Source organism: Danio rerio, chromosome 9 (genome assembly GCF_049306965.1).
Source record: "Danio rerio strain Tuebingen ecotype United States chromosome 9, GRCz12tu, whole genome shotgun sequence".
NCBI classification, from domain to species: Eukaryota; Metazoa; Chordata; class Actinopteri; order Cypriniformes; family Danionidae; genus Danio; species Danio rerio.
The window spans coordinates 23172379-23194574 of NC_133184.1; the positions used below are offsets into that span (position 1 = coordinate 23172379).

Consider the following 22196-nt stretch of genomic DNA (forward strand, 5'->3'; position numbering starts at 1 on the left):
ATGGATCTTTGCTGAATTTTTAGAAATAAAATAATTAAAATGAACTGCAAAATAAGTTTTAAATTGAGTCTGTAGGTTTAAACTGTTTAAGGATGAAACTAAGGCTGCACAATATATTGTAGACTATGCAGTGTTATTTTACATTTGATTATTCAACTTCTGTTACTGTACAGAAAACCATAAAGCATGGTTTATTTCACTTAAATATTTGCTCCACTGTGTTTATTTATGACTGTAGTTTGTTTATCATATGTATGAAAAGATTACAAAATATTTATATTTCTCACCCCTACAAAATCATCCCAATCCATCTAAAGCAACGACTTTGCTAATAGAGCTATTTCAGGTTGTCCGCAGGGTCTTAAAAAGTCTTAAAAATTCATGAATCAATTTAGAGGGCAAAGCAGTGGCGCAGTAGGTAGTGCTGCCGCCTCACAGCAAGAAGGTCGCTGGGTCGCGCCTCAGCTAAGTTGGCGTTTCTGTGTGGAGTTTGCATGTTCTCCCTGTGTTCGCGTGGGTTTCCTCCGGTTGCTCTGGTTTCTCCCACAGTTTAAAACATGCGGTACAGGTGAATTGGGTAGGCTAAATTGTCCGTAGTATATGAGTGTGTGTGTGTGTGAACGTGTGTGTGGATGTTTCCCAGAGATGGGTTGCGGCTGGAAGGGCATCCTCTGCGTAAAAACTTGCTGGATAAGTTGGCGGTTCATTCCGCTGTGGCGACCCCGGATTAGTAAAGGGACTAAGCCGACAAGAAAATGAATGAATGAATGAAATCAATTTAGAGAAATTTAAGGCCCTTAAAAAGTATTAAAATGTCTTATGCTATTTTACAAGGTGTTAAATTCAGTATCAGTATGTTAAAGTTTACCCGGATTTAGTCTTTGAATGTTGGGATGCTGTGATTCTGCTTTCCTGGATTTGACACTGCTTTGTTTCTGCTTTGTTTACTGCAGTAACCAGGGAAACACTGTTATTCCTGCTGCTGTAATGGTGTCACCTGCTGGATTAACATTTTATTCAGTATATAAATACAGTTTCAGTTTAGGATTCGTTTCTTGCAATCAATATTTAGTAAATATACTGCAAGTTAAAATGTCAGCAATGTTACTGGTTGAAACCGGAAGTGGTGATGAGGTCTTAAAATGTGTGCAAAGACTCATAAAAAAGGTCTTAAAAGGTATTGAATTTCAATCTCTGATTACTGTATATACCCTGTATTTAAGTCATCTGTTGAAATTTTATTTATATCACAATATATATTGCAGGGAAATAAATATTGCAATGTCAAATTTTTCCAATAGTGTTCAGCCCTAGAATAAAGCCCGAACTCAAGAAGAACGTAGTAGTATTTGTTCTGATTCTCCTCAATGTTGTGTGATTCAGGCTTCCAGAGCTGCAGCAGAAGGTGGGAGGCTTCTTTCTCAACCTCATGCCTCAGATGAGGTCTCTTAATGTGTCTTACTGCTCCAACCATCCATCGACAGTCAATGTTCTCACCGTTCACAGGTATGCCACCCTACTGTGCTCTGATTTCCACACACAGACCCTCCTCTGGTGTAATAAGGGTTAATGTCTCATTTTTGTCCCCACAGTGAAGAACTTGGGGAGTTCATGGAGGCCAGGGGTGCATCTGTACCTGGTATTCTCACACTGACCTCGGGCCTCAGCAAACCCTTTATGAGGCTGGACAGATATCCTACATTACTGAAGGAGCTGGAGAGACACATGGAGGTAGAAGAGAGAGAGTGTGTGTCTTTGTGGAGCTTTAAAGATTAACAGCTTTTCACTGTATCTATGTCTTCTTTCAGGAGGGTCATCCAGACAGGACAGAAATTCAGAAATGTATGACCGCCTTCAAGAATCTCTCTGTGAGTGTCAACTGTGCCTAGTTATCTAAAGCAGACTGGTGTCCTGGTTTTGCTGCTAGAGTTTGGTATACGCTTATCTATGGAAGCTAGCCTTTGTAAAGCATCGTCTTACTGTGGTTTACAGGCACAATGTCAGGAGGTGCGGAAACGCAAGGAGCTGGAGCTTCAGATCCTGGCAGAGACCATTCGCCTCTGGGAGGGCGAGGACATCAAGACATTGGGTTCAGTACTGTATATGAGTCAGGCCATGGTACAGAACCACGGCTGTGAGGTGGGACAGCACCATATCTACTTATTTGACCAAAATCAGACAATAAAGTCAGCATGAAATTCATTGTTTTACACTAAATGGAGGGCTTATATCAGATTATGAACAATTTGTTCATGTATGCTTGCTGCAAATTTGACTTCATTTTAGTTATCTGAATAGAGTGGTGCAAGAATGACGTTAAAACCTGAAAGAATAATTTGCTGTGGGTGCCTTCGAGATTTACACATGGGGTCTTATAATGTGTGTTTTTTTTTTTTTTTTTTCAATTTACGAGAAAAATACTGTCTGGTAATAATAAAGACTTGCACCCCTGATGTTTATATCCACTTCTTTCAAAAGTTTAAACTTGTTACTTTTATTAAAATTGTATTATTATTTTTATTATTACAAATGTTTTATAAAATGCACACATGAGCTTCAAAATTCAGGTTTTTACAGGAGTATGTCTAATTTTCATTACAGAGCAAAACCTTAAAGTATCATAAAGTTATTTTTAAAGGGCACCTATGATGAAAATCGTCTTTTGTAAGCTGTTGGGACAGAACTGTGTAGGTCTACTGTGTTTACAGACATATTGGGGTAATACAAAGACATTAAGTTTTTTTTTTCATCATTTCCTGATTTTAAAATCCAAAGGATTCAAATCCCTCCCATTTTGAGCCCGACCGAAACGTGACGTAGGAGTGCAGATTCCACGCCCACCGAATTAATTGACAGCGGCGTATTAACATGTCTCGGTAGTAACGTGTATAATTATATCAACAAGACAGGATGTGCACAAAGCAACCAGGAATAAAAGATCTGTTCAGCTCTCTGTAATCATCAGTCATCCTCAAATGTGATCAAGAATGAGTTTTAACAGTGCTTTTTTGTATTGAATTAAAGTGATTTTACTGTCTTTAACACCACAGCTGCATGTCAGTACAACTATAAAATACACTTCATTCCCAGTTTGTTTACATTGTCGGGTTTATTTTGTACATTAACATTATGGATATCCATACAGCAGTGGATATTAACATGTATCCTGTCACAATTGCTGTGAAAAAAAAGTAAACACGCGATGTGTGTGAGTGTCCGCTGTGTGTGTGTGTGTGTCTGTGTGTGCGTGGGTGAACTTTGTAACGACATTCTGTGTGCCTCATCTTTGCAACTCCACAACAAATACATCAAATAATCATTGGGAAAGTTTTTTTTTACTGTAGTATTTCTCACAAATGTTAAGTGATATCTGCTTCCGTCATGTCTGTCACTGTGCTGTTTATCTGACGCAGTCGAGGCGGAGATTGAGGCACACACTGACAGGCATGTGGGAACAGTGGACGGGGAGAACTAGCATTAAAGGCACAGGCAACAAAAACAGCTACAGGAGACACAAAAGACTTACCTTAAATCTTGAAAAAGGGGTAAAATAGGTGCCCTTTAAAGCCAAAAATTAAAAGACCATATTTCAGATAATTGTCAATTTTTCAGTCCCTTCAGTCCTAATTTCCAGTTACTGTCACTGTGTTCTATCGATATACATAAAACTATTAATTTTTTTTCCAGGAGAAGAATGAGCGTTACCTTTTGCTATTTCCTCATGTTTTGCTCATCCTGTCCGCCAGTCCAAGGATGAGTGGCTTCATCTACCAGGTCAGAAAGCAGCTGCTGTCAGAACTGATTACTACACAGCCAAATAAATCTCAATGTCCCACTCCACCACCCTCTAAAATCCACTCAAACTACAGACTTTCAACACGCATGTGAAAAGGCACTTGTGCCTCCAGCACAAAGAGAAACGTCTGCTTTGTTTTTCTCAGGGCAAGCTACCTTTGAGTGGGATGACTGTGACCCCATTAGAAGACTGTGAGAGTCATAAAGATGCTTTTGAGCTCTCGGGTGAGAACACGCTGACTCATATTTTTTTTTACACAATCAAGTGTTTTTGATCATTCGTGGTCTTTCATTGACTGTGCTTGTACCTTTTCCTCCAATAGGAAGCATGTTTGAGAGGCTTCAGGTGATCTGCTATAACAAGCAGGATTTGCATGACTGGCTCGAGCATCTGAATCGACAGACCAAACACACCACCATGGCGGCACCCAGCATGAAACCCCTCACTGTCCCCTGCCACACAGTGAGTCGGCTAGTTAACATAGCATCTGAGACACATAGATGCATAGTATATAAGGATTGTAAATATAAATAGTACAGATCTGACACATTTACAATTTTATTATTTGTTTTGTCTATTTCTGCTGTTCAGAAAGTAAAACAACTGTTCATATTTGTAAAACAGATACAAAGAGATTTACACAATATTAAAGGAATAGTTCACCCATAATTGGAAATAAGCTGATATTATCCAAGATGTAGGGGACTTTGTTCTTCATTACAGCATTAAACAAGATTTTTAGCTGAAACTGAAGATCTCGTCTAGAGTCAAAACAAAATTAATACCTTATTAAAACTAATAGACATGGCTCCTGACTATACATTCATGTCTTATAAACTAAAACTGATTCGTTGTAACATTATTTAGATTATATACTAAATGCATTACATTATATAACATAACTAACAACATTATAACAATTTTAAAGCTTTTGCAAACGCTGATCGTTTTGCTTCACAAATAATAATTTGATTCAATTGATTGATTCTCAAAGTGCCAGTAGCCATTGACTTGCATATATGGATCAATCTAAAAATCATCTTAAATGTTGTTCTGGAGAAAAAACCCCCATCTACTTTACATCTTGTATGGCCAAAATTAACAGTAAACTTTCTGGAGAACTATCCCTTCAAGTGTAGGGTAATATATTTAATCCTTCCATTAGTTTGATTCTACTGTAAAATGTGGCCTAATATCATTCACTTAACTGTCAAAATCTTACTTCTCTAGCTCCCGTCTCACCCTCTGACGCCCTCCAGACATGGAGAAAGCCGGGGCCTAACTGTGGCTCCTGCTTACCACACCCTACCACACCCCTCCTCTCATGGGACCCCACATAGCACCATGATGTGGGGTCCACTGGAGCCCCCAAAAACCCAGAAGCCCTGGAGCCTGAGTTGCTTGCGTCCAGCGCCTCCACTCAGGCCCTCAGCTGCTCTCTGTTATAAAGAGGTATTGTAACTTCCACTTACAAATTTAAAATTAGGTATGCAAATATTATTATAAAATGTAAAAATTATTACTTTCTAACATTTGCTTTGATATAATAGTCACAATTTTTATACTAATTACACACCTCTTAGGCTAACTAAATAATTTCTACGCTTTTAGAACCCAGTTAAGGTTTTCGTATATATGTTCATTTTTCAGTTATGTTTAAAAAAGTGGACATATGAAAGCTATTGTTTAATGTTAGTAAACATCCTGATTCCACTCAGCCTGCTGATAAAAGTTAACATGATAGCTTGATTTAAGTATTAACCGACAACCTAATAGGTTTTGTAATAGCTGTTTATTTAACCACTGACAAAGGGCTTCCATAACCAATAAATGGCCTGCATGAACAGAAAAAAATGTGTTTCTTTCCAGTTGGATCTCTTTTTCTACATTTCTAAAGTTAAATCAAATTAGAGTATGGGCTGACGTGCTAAAATGTCAATAACTCATCACTTTAACCTCATTTAAGTGATGAGTGATGTCCGTGACCACTAAGTGATCAGTTTACCCTCATTACATCCTATAATTATTTTCAGGGCTCATTTTGTTCATTCAGAAAAAGCAAATTTTTTTATAAATCACCTGAGACCAGATGCCACTAGTGCAAAAGCTCAAGGGCATAACTTTAGTTTGAGAAGTATAAAATTTGGATTTTAATTCTTTTTTTTTTCTTCGTGCATTTACATACATTTTGGTGATATGGTGATAAAAAAATCCTGAAAATTATAAGCATTTTTATTTCAGAACAGCTTGAAAAAGTAGAAAATAAAATAAAGACACTTCTACAAAACCACAGGTTTTTAGAATAGAAGCTGTTAAATCACTCTTTTGCAATATTAGTTGCAGATAGACAACAGCAAAATTAATATGTTTTAATTATATGAAATGTAATTTTACAATTATAGCTGTCTTTAATGCATAAGTTAATGAAGAAATTGAAATATTTACACAGGGTGTCCACGGGGTTGTAAAAGGGAGCAAATGAATTTGAAGTAAATGGTTTTCGAACCTCTGGCTGGAGGACTCAAGATTTAAAGACTGGCTTATTGGCAATAGCTGCGAGTCTTATTGCCACATCTGTAGGAAGACGATTAATATTACCTCACTTACACACGCATCACCCAGCACCTGGAGTTAAACTCACAGCGGTTTATTATGCCACTTTTATCAATAATTTTTCCCACAATTGACAGCTGGAGCAAACATGAAAGCGTTGTCTGATTGACAAGCAGCACCTAATTATGTTAAAAAAATCTAATTTTCACCTTCCTCTGTGGGATTTTTCACTTTCTTTTCTTCTTTTAGGACCTCAGTAAAAGCCCTAAGACTATGAAGAAGCTGCTGCCCAAGAGAAAGCCTGAGAGGAAGCCGTCTGACGAGGAGTTTGCGCTAAGGAAGAGTAAGACGGATGGTTTGATAAGGTCATTGGTAACTAGTTTCTGAAAGATGGCGAGTCTAACGTAACCTCTGATCCGGGCAGGTACTGTAGCTCTAGAGGAGGACGCTCAAATCCTGAAAGTGATCGAGGCCTACTGCACGAGTGCCAAAACCAGACAAACTCTAAACTCAAGTAAGTCCTGTCCAAGGCCCCACACACATCCGTCTCTTTTCCTCTAAAACATTTCTCATTCTTACCTACTTTTCTATATGTTAACATAGAAATCTTGAAACTGAAGTCTTGATCTTAACAAGGTTTTCCTGGATTTCTTATAACAATGTCCTCTCTCTTTTTTCCTCATCATTACTTAATGTTCATTTATCATGACCCCATTCCCCATATTTTCATTACGACATCTTCATGCATCTTTTATTTTTATCTGAAAAACATTTTCATTCTATCTGGTTATTATTGGTTCTTTCATCTATGTGGTCGGCCCCATTTTATTTCCTTCCACCTCCATTTGCAATCCTCCCTTCCCCCTTCATTCATATGATTTAACGCCCCTCTCATCCATGACCGGACGGCCTCCTCAGCATGGCAAGGCACTGATCTCATGCACAACCACGTTTTGGATCAGTCCAGCGCGGATTCTCTGGGCCGCCGTAGCAGTATCTCGAGGCCCGAGGCCACTTCTGACCTCTCAGAGGACTCTGATTATGACAGTATATGGACGGCCCACAGTTACAGGATGGGCTCTGTTACCCGTAAGAGCTCCTACATCTCCCACCAAAATTAATCTCCCCCTCACTCCTATTTCAAATGACTTGATATTTATTTGAAACTATTTATTTATTTATTTATGTATTTATTCGATGCCCTGTCATGATGCATATTTATTTTGGTCATTTTTATATTTATTTATTTATCTATCTATCAGTGTTGTTTTAATCACACCATATCATTTTCTGCATATATACTGTATGCACTTTCCCAAAGCAGTTCCCTGTTGCCTTGACATCTCAACTCCCCAGAACCACAAACCTCACACAACTTTTTTTTTTACGTTGTTTGCATCGCATACAGTATTTATTTAAGTGTCCTTTAAAAATGTTTGTATTCCTTCATTCCCTTAAGTATTGAATTATTAATGCTGTTGAGGGTATAATGCACTCAGAAGGCAACATGGAGAGATTCTGCTGTAAAAGAAGATAAAAGATTATAAATCTCTTACAATGTCTGTAAATATTAGAGTATTGTCATTCATCTGAAATATGTGGTATTTACTTGGACTCTGTTTACTGAATGTGACAATTAGATTGAGCTGAACAAATGAGTTCATGAAATTCATATTTATGGATCTCAGATGGCACCTCGGACAGTATTACTGACGACGTTTTGTTCATAATTGTGTGACATAAATGTATTTATTTTCAATTTGTAAATGTATTTTGGACTTTTTGTATGCTTGTATCTAACATGTAAGTTTACAGTGGTGTCTATAGTGAAAAGTATGGAAGTTTACAAAAAAAGGTTGAATTTAATGTTGGTTGAAATTCTATTCCATTTAAATCAGGTGTGTGGATGGTACTAGTCAAGGGTTCTTCACCATTCATTCAAGACTCTGTCAAAGCCTCAGTGTTTGATGCTTTTCTCTTATGTATGACTCGTTTCTGAGACGAAGAAAACCGACTTGCCAATTATTTCAAGAATGACAAAGAGTATAGTTCCTCTTGTTATGTGATTCCTTGTGACCAAGTTCTATTCTGTGGTTTAAAAAATATATGAACAAGAAGAAAATGTGAATATTTACTACTTTTTTGTCGGTTGTTTCATGCAGATATTCTTAAAATCCTTCAACAGAGATACTTAAGTGATGTTTACGTGGTTTGAAGACATTATTAATGTGTTTGTTATATATATGCAGAGTCAAATATATGACAACATGCCACAAACATTGTAATATACATTTGAAATAAATCTTGGGTTGTTTTGTACAGTATGTTTATCCTTTCAGGAATTGATCTATTGGAACAAAAGTGTTCCTTTTCATTGAATGGTTTTGATTTCTGTTTGGTTTTATTTAGCGGTTTTTGGTGTTGTATTGTTTACAGGTGTTTTGATTTTTGTGTGGTTGAGGAAAGTTTCAGTTTGACCACCCTTCAGGAAACCCCTTGGTCCTTTATTTTTCTTCTTCTTCTGAATGTTTTTATTTTCCTTGGATGATCCCTCTCTGCATGACTAACTCCTGTCTCACTCACGCACAGTCCTGTGTAAGTTTGATCCAGTCCAAATCATTTTTGGGGCACAGTGGTCCTGTACTGAGCTAATCGATAAGTCCAACTAAACTAAACTAGCTGAAATCAATTTGCGGGGCTTTTCTTTTGAAACAGGACAGTGGAAAGATGGCAGTCCAGCATTGATAGTTCCTGGCGACGAGAAGTTCAGTGTAGACGAGTTGAAGAGTAACGGTCAGACTCTTCTGGAGGAGAAGTAAGACATATTTATCGTACATATTTGTCCACACTCAGAACAGGCTTTATAATATATGTAAAGAAGATGGTTGTTTGTCAAGGGAACATATTCAAGAGCTTATGCATAAAAAATATTTAATGACATTAAATATTATTTTTTTTCCTTAGGAGTCTTGTTGATGTTGTTTATGCTCTGAGAGATGAAGTACAAGAACTTAAACAGGTGAGTGTTGAGAGGGTTCTATGATGTTTTTAATTGTATATGTGTATTAAAATAGAAAACATTGATATGTCTGTTTCCTAGTTAACAGATTTTAACCTTTCAACAGGACTATAAAAAAATGAAAAAATCCCTGGAGGAAGAACAGAGAGCTCGGAAAGATTTGGAGAGGATCGTTAAAAAAATGCTAAAGAATATGAATGATCCTTCTTGGGATGAGACAAATTTATGATATTAGCTGCCCTCTTACTACAGGTTTCTTATTTTAAACTGGATAAATGACCTGGAAGCCCTTATAGGTCATATAAATTTACCTTTATCATGTACATGGGTTAATATGAGTCTGCAGTAGCATAAAAATGTTACGTGTTGAATCTAATACGGCTCTAAAAATTGAAAAACACTAATTTTATTGCTTAACAATCATGATCGCATCAGGCGGCATGAATGTTATCTGTTGAATTTGTCTTCCACCTGATGATAGGTGCTGAGAAGGACAGTTCCTTAGTCAGTTTGGGATCGAGAGTGTCCTGTTTTTCTACAAAATTACCTTTATCACTACAAGAGTTCAAGAGATCATCAGATTTTACAGGTACTTGTGGTTTTTAAATGGCTTTTATTTAGATGCACACTGATTTAAAATTTTTACTCTGTGAATACTTTCATGATGTGAACTTTCTCCATTCCATTTAATTGTTTACATGCAGATGTTGATATTTAATTATTATTTCAACAGTGTGTGCAAACAGCAAAGCAAGAGCCGCACTATTTTTTTGAATGTGGAACATGAAGCTTATATGTGTGTCAGTGCATATTTTAGGTGCCATTGTGACTCAAGCTGTGACGGGAATTCTATATATCCATCATACCTGTGAAAAAAGCTTTTATCCCCTCCCCGATGATTCCAGTTATGACTGTACATTGCAGTGTCATTTATATTTTGCGTGACCAAAGCATAAGCCAACCTCTTATTTATGAACTTCACTATCTGTGACTTTATACTGTACTTGACATTTATTCCTTATAGCTCTTACAAAATAACCTCATCTGAATTCATGTAGGATATTTATTTAGTGTTCTTTATCTCAGATCCATGTTACTGTAAATTAATTCTGTAAATAAAGACAGTTTATTTGCTTCTTCGGTTGCATCTGTTCAGTTTAAATGGAACAAACAAACTTGATCATAAACAATATGTGGGTCAAAGACAAGCCTTTTTTTGACCCTTTTCATCAACATAACATTACTTGAGTCATTTATTAAAAATTATATTAAATAGTATATTGACTTAAATAGTTTGTTTTTATGGCATCAAATGATTCTTGTTTTAAATATGCCTGACATGATTACTTGATATATAAACTATTGTTCTGTGGTGGAAAGAGTACCATTACTTGCTTAAACATGTAGTGCAAGCAGATTAAAAGCATTTGTTGTAAATATTCCTTAAAGTATGAGTAAAAAGTAGCCCTTTCAAAAGTACTCAAGAGTTGTGAGTATTACTGATGCATGACTAAAAAGCTGAGGCATTTACATCTAATTTGTGGATGTGTGTAAACGTAACATTCTGTAGTGCATTTAGTTATTGCCCAGCAGGCAAACAACATCATAAGACGTAAATATTAGGTTAGATTTATATTGTGATGCCAGATGACCTAAATTCAATGTCTAGCCCGCCTTTAAGCACAACATTATTTTGATGTCTAATAACGATCAAATGATGTTGATATTTATTTGATTTTATCTCGTGTTAGAAAGTAACAAAAATCCAGCGTTGAGCCAATATCTTAAACCAACGTCATATTGATGTCAAATACTGACATTCATTCATCAGGTATGGCAACCAGAATCCAACATCTGAAAGACATCATATTGGTATCGTCCACACAGCATCAAGCTGTAATATCATTAGACATTGATATTTGGATGATTTTAGGTTGAATGTTGACATCGGCCTGACAATGGGCTCTAATGTCAATACTATTTTCATTTATAAACAAAATGCTATGTCCCCATGACGTTGGGGTACAACGTCAATCTGATGTCATGTTGATGTCTTGTGCCTGCTGAGTGTTTGAGGCCATTTGGGTCATAATACTGTAAACATCTGACATTTTCTCATCAGTGACCTGCATCTAAACAGTTTCTGGGTCAATGCGTGTAAAGATTTTGGACATCTTCTTGGACACTTTTAATGCTTCCAAATGGTTTGCTGCATATAAATAGTATAAATAGCCCATGTCTTGATGATGCGATTTACCTTCTATGTGTGATCTATGTGACCTATTACCGGGAAATACCCATACACACTTGCACAATTTAGTTTATTCAATTCACTTATAGCGCATGTCTTTCGACTGTGTGGGAAACCCACATGAACACGAGGAGAACATGCAAACTCCACACAGAAATGTCAACTGGCCCAACTGGGACTCAAACCAGCGACTATTTTGTTGCGTGGTGAGAGTGCTAACCACTGAGCCACCGTGCTGCCCTTTATAAAGTGTTTTGTATTAGTATTTTACAAGTCTTAGTACCATTACAAATGTCTCAAGTTACTTTTATTTTCATTGATAGAACATTTTTGCAACTCTTAACCTGACATCATGTTTATCAGATGAATAATGAGATAACTCATCTCACACCTGTGTTAACTGTGTGTGAACAAACAAACATGTTGGGTGCGGTAGCTCAGGAGTTAAAGTTAGGTTTCTGTACTCCATCAAGGGGAAGGGCATAACGACAAGGGTGACTTTATGCCCTTTATGTCTTTCGTCAGCACACAACAGTTCTGGGTGAAGGTTGTGCATGCACCAGGCTCTATTACAGTGACAAGGCAATCTAGTCCCTTTGTGGGCGATGATTCTACTTCATTGATTTACAATGGAAAGGATATAATTTTGCTGGTGTTGGCAAAAAGCTCAAATGTCAGGCTTTTCAGAATGCCAGCATTGCCTTGTTCGCAGATGAATAAGGAGAAAGTCACCTTTTGTCTCCTGTTAAATATTCCTGCATAAATACAAAGGAGCATAATGCCCTCCTGATAAAAGGAAGCCCTGATTTATCCTGATTTATCCTTTAGTGTATAGATAAAACCCGCTGATAAATGCCAGGTTGGCCTTTTCATTTTTGTTCTCTGAGGTTCGCTTTGCTTTTTTGCAGCATATCGAGTTTGGAAGACGGGTGTCGTTTTCAGAGACGCTGTTTTGTGGAAAGGACACAAAAGATGCTTTAAACCTGCGTTAATGATATTCATGTTGCTTTGAAGTGCAAGTTTAGGAAACAGTGCAAAAAGTTTGACTTCCAGGTATTATCATGCAGTTACCTGTTGTTGAAATGCGAAAGGTATGACTTGGACTCAGTGGACATGGAATCAATTAGCTTTTGACCAGTCCATAGACACACACGCACACGCATGCTTGTCTAAGACCCTGTCTCTCCCTTTCTTTCTCTCCTTTGGTCTATTCAGTAGCCTGTGATCATTTAGATTTGACATGCATTGTAGCTGAGCTGGTCTCTCTCTTTTGCTCTCTCTCCCTCTCCCTCTTTTGCTACTGTCTGTCATTAATTTCCAGGCTTTACAATTTGCCAAAAAAGAAAGAGAAAAGAGTGAGTGAGTGGTGGAAGGATAAGAGCTCAGTGTCCTTTTGAAGGGGTTTGTTATTGCACAAAAACAGCCGCCCAATAATTTTTCGTCAATGTTTAACTCTAAAAGCTTTTCCCCGTCAGCTTTTGAAAAGAAGAGCAATAAAGCCCTATTCATACGGACTGAATAAAAACAGTCCTCTGGGGGCTATGACCGAAGGGCTTCTTTTCTTCTGCCTCTAATCAAATAGGAACTGAAATGAATTAGAGTTTTCTTATGAAAATAGCCTTTGTTGTCAGGCAGGCCGGTAATTCATAAACAATAAGCAACGTCATTGTGTGGCTAGTAATATATTCATGCTGTGGAAAGGCTAGAAGGCAGTGCAGGACTATGGCTTTGTGAATGAGGGGAGGGAAGGATTGGTCCTGGACTCTTCATTTGCAGTCTTCACAGTGGGTGGTTCTGGTAACCACCAGTTTCTCTTCGTCTCTCTCTCTCTATTTCTCTCATGCTCCTGATGTGGTCTTCTCATTTTCCTCATGCTCTTCCTTGTTTGCTTATTTCTTGCAACTTTTCTCATTTTGACCTTTCTCAAAGGCCTCTCGCTCTTCCTGTGCCTTGACCTGTCAAGTTTTTCAACTGCTTTTTTGCTCCTTTTTCCTCTGAGCAAAGGTTTATATTCTGGAAAACTTCTGGCTGGTGTTGTGGATTCTGCTCCCAAACTCGTCTCTCTTGGAAAAAGTAGTGGATTATCTGAACCATGAGGAATGTGTCGCGGAGGGCAAAGGGCAAATGGACTACAGCAACTTGGATTTGTACTTGAACTTGGATTACCACAAACCTGAGGAAAAACTGTGTTCTCGCTTATAAGGGATTAATGCAGCTCTTTTGGTGGACCTGGATGTCTTTTCTGTCAGTTTTTCAACATGAAACGGCAAAATTGGTTGCTTAAATTCCATTATTTTCTTTTCTCCTCTGCTTTGACATTATTCATGGAGTTAAATATATTGACAGGTTTTGACGAGGCTGTTTCCGTCGTAAGTTACTTTTTAAAATAAACTCATGACTTTGAATTAAGGTATGCCACCGTGCCACGACATTTTGAATAAACATGATTGGAATTTACAGCTACATCTACAACTTGTGCCATGAAGACAAACTTTAAAATGTCATTTTCTGAGTGGAAAAACAGGATTTAAAAAATATATAAATATAGCAGAACTTCTGGTGCTGCTTAATGACACTCAAATAAATCACCAGCTATCAACAGTACGTGAGTCTTTAACTGTTGTGGTAATATTGAGAGGTTTGTGGCTTGTGTAAAGATTAGCTTAAAAAAGCTAATTTTCGGAGTTGTTAAAGGAGTTTGTCAACTAATTGGGCGATTAAGAGGGTAAATTACAGAAGAAAATAAGTTCATTTAATTCGCTTAGCAGAAGCAGCTACTTAAAATAAGTGCCAGCAAAACACCTTTTTTGATAACAGCCATTTAGAGGAGGATAATATCTTCCTCCACTCGTACAGTTTTCATACATTAAACAACTTGGCAAACTTTTAGATGACAACTCATGAAATAGTTTAAAAACCGAGCTTGAATAATTCTAAATAAGCACGTGCACGTTTACGAGTCAACGACGGTTACGCCTAAAGGTCTCGAACACCATTTTCCAGTCACCGCTTAACCTGTACGTCGAACTTGTCAACGACGTGTTATTATTTTCTTAATCTTCATAGTATAACCATATAAATCAGCTGCCTGGTCCTACCTGTCAGTCAGTTGTTTTCGAAGCTGAAATGACTGTAGTACTGCAGCTCAACAGCAGATGGCAGCTTTGCTCTATGAGAAAATCGAAGAAGAGAAGCCATAATAACATTACACTAAAAAAAAGCGCGGCAGCTGGTTGAAATCGGAAAATACGTTAGGGGTAAAACAACCTCAACTTTGAGACGAACTTACTACACAGGCAAGTAATGCTTTTTGAACGGGCCCTGTGCCAGTTTTTTTTATTACTTATAAACACAAATTCCTGTTTTTTGTATGTAAATGCTGTACACCACCACATTATGGTGTTTGACGATTATGATGTTGGTTATGATTATGAATCACCATGCAGCTTATTGAGGTATTTTAACTACACACACACACACAAATCGTATAACAGTGTTTCACGTAGTATCTACTATATGAACTCTTTTCTACTGTCATCAGTTCGAATTTAACGTTAATAAAAGTAAAACGTTTAATAAAACGTCAACAAAGTTGTCAACGTTTTACTATAATATGTCCATGGCTAAGTTAACAGTTAATTGACGCAGGGGACAACTATTAGCCTACTGTTGAATTGTGTTCTCAAGGGAACATTTGTACTAACTTGTACAATTGTTGTAATTGGTTCTTTAAGCGAAGTACCTGTTAAATCGTGTTATGGTGTTAAGGGATAACGTTAGTTAATCTACACGTTAACATTCTGTCATATCTTAACTTCGACACAAACCCCTAAAAACACAAGCAGGAGCTTTTATATTCTCAGCCTCATGTACCTCCATTGCATGCTTTTCAGCAGAGAAATTGCATGTTGTTCGAGAGAACACCATACCTGAGATCAGATTTTGAACAGAATGAGACTGAATCATTGGCTGCATTTGTAACTTTGCCATCAAAGGACAGTTCACACCAAATAAAACTTTTCTCAGAATTTACTCCTCAAGACAACTGTTAGCCATTGGCATCCATATTGGGATAAATATTTAAATGGCTACAGGTTTCCATCATCATTCAAAATACTTTGTCTTTGTGTTAAACAATATAAAAAACTCCAACAGTTTTGAAACAAGTGGAGGATGAGTAAATGATGACAGAATTGTCATTTTTATGCGAGCTGTCCCTTTAAATTGGGATATGCAGTAGCTCTATTGAACCTCTAGAGGGCGCGCAAGACCGCATAAACTGCTCAAACTGACCTGTCAGTGCTTCGATGATCGTCGCTTGACAAAAGGGTGAACATTTGATTATTCATTCGCTAAATGCCAAAGTTGATTTTAACCACATAGCGATCACACTTTAAATACAGAGCACCCAATTAAAACACCGATTTATTAAAATGTACCAGTTGGAAGAAAATAATGTCCTATAATTTATAAATCACCTCAGGTACAAACCCAGGGCCTTTGTTTCTTTTTATTTATCCAGCAGAACAATACCACGAACATTACCAGGAGCACAAATGTCATTGTTAAGGATAATTAAGATTACATTTATTTTACAATTAAACATCAAAAGTTGAATCAATATTCACACAAATGAATCTAGCAAAGGAAACACTGTCCCTTAAATAAATGAACAGAATATCAGGAGAATTTCAAACATTTCCATCATTTAACCATGTATGAGCATGATAGTGATATTAGTATGTTTAACTTTAAAAGATTAGCTCTCAAAGTATAGCTAGATGAATCACAATAGAGTCATACGGTATAGATGAATCTCTCTCATGCTTGTATGTTAATGTTCTATCCCAGTTCTTCTTTGTTGGAGAGATTGATTTTTTTTGGAAAAAAATTAAGAGACAAATTGCTAATTTGAAGTTTCCCTGGATTCATCAGTTACGGCTTTGGGAAATTTGGTAAAATTCATTTTATTCTCTAAAGGTTTGTTAAAAAACCTTCAAAAATTGTAATAGAAATGTCATTTAGAGCATTTTGTTTCAAAGAATCACAATTGATGAATAAAAAATGTTTTAATGTGTTGTCATTGAAAATCAGGGTTATTACAGCAAATACTAATCCTTTTCTGGAGTTAAAATATTTGTATTGTCTAAAAGTGAATATATACAAAACATTGCACCTTTTGATATTTAATGTGTTCTAGACTATTTTATTTATACCAAAAACAAATTACATATTTAAATGTTTATATTCATTTTTAGATTTTAGAGGATACCATACCAATATTTTACTTTAGAAGTGTTAAGAAAGCAAACTTCTTGTTCTGACCAAATGTCATTTTTAAAAAAATGCTCAATATATAATAATAATGCTTAATATATATCAATATATAATAAAATGACAATATATAATCATACAAATATTACCACTTTACCTAAGAAATACTTAATAAATCCAGAGAAACCAATAATTGTCAAGTTATTACTATGTTATTTTATATATACACACAGTGCCCAGCATATATGAATATAAACCCCACAAATCTCTCATTTAAATGAATATTTTCTAGAGGAAGCTATACAATATTTGTACATTAGATTAGTCAGTACTAAAGCCAAATCTAGAGCTTATCTAACAAAATAACTTACAATAATAGTTCAAAAATTAGTAGCCCAAATTTATAATTATATTAAATAATTTTTTCAAAAATCACGAGAAACAAAAAATATACAATTTAGTTTAAATGTGTAGGTTGTAATTTTCTTTGCTATATTTTGCATGAATTTAATTGTATTACTTTCCATTTCTAAAGATGTTCTGTGACTAAAATATTATTTTAATAAATATTTCTGTTTTGTTTAAATGCACCAATATATATTACCCATATTCACTGAGAAATATATAAAAATAATTATTTTCAAAACGGGGTGTACTCAGTTATGCTAAGCATTGTGTGAGTGTGTACGTGACATACAAACATAGGTGAAAGGAAAATCATGTCATTTCTTACTACCTGGTTTTACATTTCACAAATAGATGGGCGTTGGCATGGGAACCTGCCCCTGGCTGCTACCTGAATGAGGGCGCAGGGCCTCTGCGAACAGCGCAGTCAAAGGAGTGACCCAGCAGGCTGCACATTTTTACCTACAGCCGTATCCATGACAACAGCCTCATGCCCACAACCATTGAACACTTGATTGACAGATGTCCAAATGTCAACCACTCCCTCTCAGGTAAACCTCCAGGCGTTTTGCATTTCCATTTTGTTATAACTGTTATCCTTTCCTTTACTTGCGCACACTGTTTTTATTTATTTTTCTTCTTTAGCCCGACAGGGTCACAGGTCATGCACACAGTTTTTTTTTTTGACGTGAGTGTTTGTATGTGCTTTTACTTTCTTTTTAAATTGACATGGGCTCTGACTGCCAGCTCGCTGCTTTACTTAGCGGGTGTATTTTTGTATGTGATGCGCATTAGCAGAGACAGATCCGCTATACAGAGCTGGGCCATCTTTCATAGCGAGAGAGACTGTATTAATCCATCTTCTCGGCCTAAAAGAAGCACTGTACTTAAAGTAGCACAGTCTCTTCCATATTAGAGCGTCAAAGTGGAGATTCAATCACAGTAATGGTCAGCGTCTCACGGCGCTTCTCCATCGATCCAGGGGACAGTGTATTGGCTCCATTAGTGAAAAGGAAATTGAGTGCTATTTTCTAGTCGTCACAATCTATTTGTCATTCAGAATTGAGACATGCGGGTCTATGGTTTGAATATGAATGTCAGAGCAGGTCTGATGCGTGTGTGTGTGTGTGTGTGTGTGTGTGTGTGTGCTTTTATAAGAATATATGGAGCAGATGTATATGAATATGTTTATATTATAGAAGCCTACAGTGCATATTCTTTTGTAAGGTTAGAGAGATTTTCCCTGTAGGGTAGCCTATGTATTTAAATTTGTGTATATGCAATGTGCATGCACACATTTATACACAGACACACAAATATAGATACATAAATAACCTTGAGTGTCCATTATATTATACATGCACACACAACATTTATTAACCTGTTCAAATTAATAGACTCTTAATTTTTAGTAATGTATTTGCATATAATAATAATAATAATACTTAATAACAATACATAATATTAGTAATATTAACAATTATTATTATTATTAATAAAAACAATATCAATAATAATAAAAAAAATAATAATTATCGTTATTAATTATAAAAAATAATAATACATTTTTCTATTTTTATTATTCATTCATTCATTCATTCACTTATTCATTTTCTTTTGGACTTTATATAAAGTCCCTTTATTAAGCAGAGGTCGCCACAGTGGAATGAACTGTCAACTTACCCAGTATATGTTTTATGCAGTGAATGCTCTTCTATCAGCAACCGATCACTGGGAAAATTATAATTAATAATACTAATAGTCATTATTATCAATAATAATAATATACATAATCATGATAACAGCATTATTAGTTTAATAATTATTTATATTATTAGTTAAATTATTATATGAAATTATAATTAAATTAATTGAATGTCAAAAAATCAAATAAATGCAGTAGAATTTAACTGAATATAGTTCCGTTTCATTTGAAAAGTATGTTCGGATACTTTTTATACACTACAAAGACCAAAAAATCCAATTATAATTATAAATAAATATGTGTGTTTCATATACTATAATACAGTATATCCTTTTCAAACTAGTAAGCTCTTTATTAAAATCTTTCCCTTATCTTTCCTCTTATAATTATAGTAGCAACAATAATAGTCATTTGAATATCAAAATAAAATATATAAAATTAGTTTTTAACGTACCATATTTACAATATAACAAGTCATAATTATTAGCCCTCCTTTAATAAAAACAAACAAAAAAAAAACAATATTTCCCAAATAATGTTTAACAGATTCAGGAAATTTTCACAGTATGTCTGATAATATTTTTTCTTCTGGAGAAAGTCTTATTTGTTTTACTTTGGCTAGAATAAAAGCAGATTTTAATTTAAAAAAATTGTTTTTGTCAAAATTATTAGCGCCTTTAAGCCAACATTTTTTTCGATAGTCTACAGAACAAACCATCGTTATACAATAGCGGGTAACTAATTACCCTTACCTGCCTAGTTAACATGATTAACCTAGTTAAGGCTTCAAATGTCATTTTAAGCTGTATAGAGGTGTCTTGAAAAATAACTAGTAAAATATTATTTACTGTCATCATGACAAAGATAAAATAAATAATTTATCAGAAATGAGATATGTGTTTAGAAATGTGTTGAAAAAATCTTCTCACCGTTAAACAGAGGGGGGCTAATAAAAAATGGGGCTAATAATTCTGACTTCAACCGTATATATAAGTTCATGTGTGTTTTTTGTGTGTTTACAGTAGGGCTGCACAATATATCGTTGTAGCATCGATATCGCAATGTGTGAATGTGCATTATTCACATTGCAGGATCTGTAATGTGGAGTCAGGATTATAGTTCAGTTCAATTCATCTTTATTTCTATAGCGCTTTTACAATGTAGATTGTGTCAAAGCAGCTTAACATAGAAGTTCTAGTAGATTGAAACTCCAGTTTTCACTTAGTTCAGTTCAGTGTGGTTTAATTTTCACTGCTGAAAGCCCAAACACTGAAGAGCAAATCCATAGTTGGCCAGGTACAATTGTGGAGTCATTTCAGTTTAACCATAAACTCTAGAAAGTTTGTTTTAAGGCCTGTGACCGTAAGCATTGTAAGCATTTTAAATGAACTTAAAGCATTTGGTCACAAGGAATTATTGCCTTTTGTAAAAAATTTTTTGTATTTAATAATGTATATAATGAAGACATATACAACTATACAACTTTATTGTTCGTTTGATTATTTTATATCTGTACCTAAAAACATGTTAGACTCAATTATACCATTGCTTTACTGTATATGCTTAGGCTGGTTATTAGTCTAATATATTTTTTGAAGCTGCACTCCTTTACTAAATCTTCCCATTCATTCATTCATTCATTCATTTTCTTTTCAGCTTAGTTCCTTCGTTAATCAGGGGTCGCCACAGTGGAATGAACCGCCAACTTATTCAGCATGTTTTCCACAGCGGATGCCCTTCCAGCTGCAAAACATCACTGGGAAAATCTTCCCATTCAATAAAAATGTATTAAATATTTCAAAATAAAGCTATTCAAGCTAGTTGGTGAAATATCTCTATAAACTACAGGAAATAAAAATATTGCAATGTACGTTTTTTTTTTCCCAATATCTTGCAGCCCTAGTTTACAGTATATTGTATGACACACACACACTTGTAATACTCTGTAAATGAATTAGGTCACATTTTTCTCTATCAGTTACGCAATGTTCCTCGATTGTGTTTTAAAGCATATTAAGCCTGATTAAATTCAGGACAGGTTATTTGTTTTTTTTAATAAAGGCACAGGGAGCACATTGCGTGCGCAAAGCCCTTTTGTTGTGAATCATTACGAGCTCTGTAAATTCTCTTATCTCCAGCCCTGATAACCCATTCACAATCTGGCCATAAAGAATTTGATAGGCTAATTGAATAGGGCTTCGATGCACACTTTTGTAATGGAGCATTATAAATCTGCGAGCAAGGTGACAGGGCTACAAAAGGGAGCGCTTTAGGGCGAGACTCCCTCCCTTTCACCCGCTGACTTTACAATAAGTTTTGCAGCTCTGAATGTTGGGCTGTAAAAGAGTGCTCTCTGCTTGAATCGATTGCCCCCACCTAACAAGTCGTCCGTCCTCCACTGCGGAGAGAGAGAGCAAGCGAGCGATGGATTTGTTGAGGGCAGTGATACAGAGGCCTGCCTGCTATCTTGATCCTTCTTGTGCCGCAGGGCCGTATGGACCATTAACCCTCACAGTTTTATCTAGCGCTAGTGATTAGCGCCAAGACCTCGCCAAGGCCTATTGACAGCGTGTGTACGTAAGGGAGATGATGTACGACTATTACCTCGCTCACATTTATCTCCTTTTGTCTGTCTTTTTGTATTTAGGGGGAGAATTAGTGGAGGTCTGCTGACTTTCTGATGGGATGTTGATAGCATTATTTGCCAGTTTGGGGGAATCGCTTGCCTAATTTGTCTCTTGTGCTATTGGATGAGGTGCAGTGGCTTTTTCATTGGGGCTGCAGCACAATGGGTTGCTGCATTATCTGTTTTAAGCGCATATTTCATATTGACTTGTTTTGTGATTTTATGTTTTTTTACTAGCAAGTTCTTACTATATACATACATTATATATATATATATATATATATATATATATATATATATATATATATATATATATATATATATATATATATAATTGTTTTTAATATTCTCAGTATAGATGTATATTTGTCTTCTATTTTGGCTACAAAAAGAAGCTGTGAGATATTTACATTGCAGATTCACTGGAGATATGTTCTAGGGCTGCATGATTTTGAATAAATCTGACATGGGAATGGGATGATCAAGTTTTTTTTATTTAGCGAATCTCCATAAAATTCAATAAATTAAAAATCTGATAGATGAGCAAATCCAGCGTTATTGATGTGG

The 22196-nt window shown here is 35.8% G+C and overlaps 2 protein-coding genes across 21 annotated transcripts in view; both read left to right on the forward strand.

Annotated features, from left to right (window-relative positions):
• arhgef7a (Rho guanine nucleotide exchange factor (GEF) 7a) overlaps positions 1 to 10505 on the forward strand; it is a 31199-nt gene extending 20694 nt beyond the window's left edge. For 4 of the 18 annotated variants that reach the window (XM_021478663.2, XM_021478664.2, XM_073911913.1 and 1 more), the window contains exons 9-22: positions 1384 to 1506; positions 1593 to 1731; positions 1809 to 1868; positions 1993 to 2139; positions 3688 to 3774; positions 3942 to 4020; positions 4119 to 4258; positions 5027 to 5248; positions 6599 to 6692; positions 6774 to 6863; positions 7268 to 7438; positions 9065 to 9164; positions 9314 to 9368; positions 9475 to 10505. In XM_021478663.2, coding sequence (XP_021334338.1) covers positions 1384 to 1506; positions 1593 to 1731; positions 1809 to 1868; positions 1993 to 2139; positions 3688 to 3774; positions 3942 to 4020; positions 4119 to 4258; positions 5027 to 5248; positions 6599 to 6692; positions 6774 to 6863; positions 7268 to 7438; positions 9065 to 9164; positions 9314 to 9368; positions 9475 to 9597 — 1630 coding nt within the window. In that variant the 3' untranslated portion in view covers positions 9598 to 10505. Of the gene's footprint in view, positions 1 to 1383; positions 1507 to 1592; positions 1732 to 1808; positions 1869 to 1992; positions 2140 to 3687; positions 3775 to 3941; positions 4021 to 4118; positions 4259 to 5026; positions 5249 to 6598; positions 6693 to 6773; positions 6864 to 7267; positions 8945 to 9064; positions 9165 to 9313; positions 9369 to 9474 lie in introns of all 18 variants that reach the window. The other 14 variants (XM_005167563.5, XM_005167564.5, XM_073911915.1 and 11 more) reach the window with 6 other exon arrangements.
• A 2886-nt stretch (positions 10506 to 13391) lies between these two features.
• rev1 (REV1 DNA directed polymerase) overlaps positions 13392 to 22196 on the forward strand; it is a 247872-nt gene continuing 239067 nt past the window's right edge. For 2 of the 3 annotated variants that reach the window (XM_073912188.1, XM_073912189.1), the window contains exons 1-2: positions 13392 to 14220; positions 17653 to 17849. The gene's annotated coding sequence lies outside the window, so the exon portion shown is untranslated. Of the gene's footprint in view, positions 14221 to 14576; positions 14916 to 17652; positions 17850 to 22196 lie in introns of those variants that run through there. The other variant, XM_073912190.1, reaches the window with a different exon arrangement.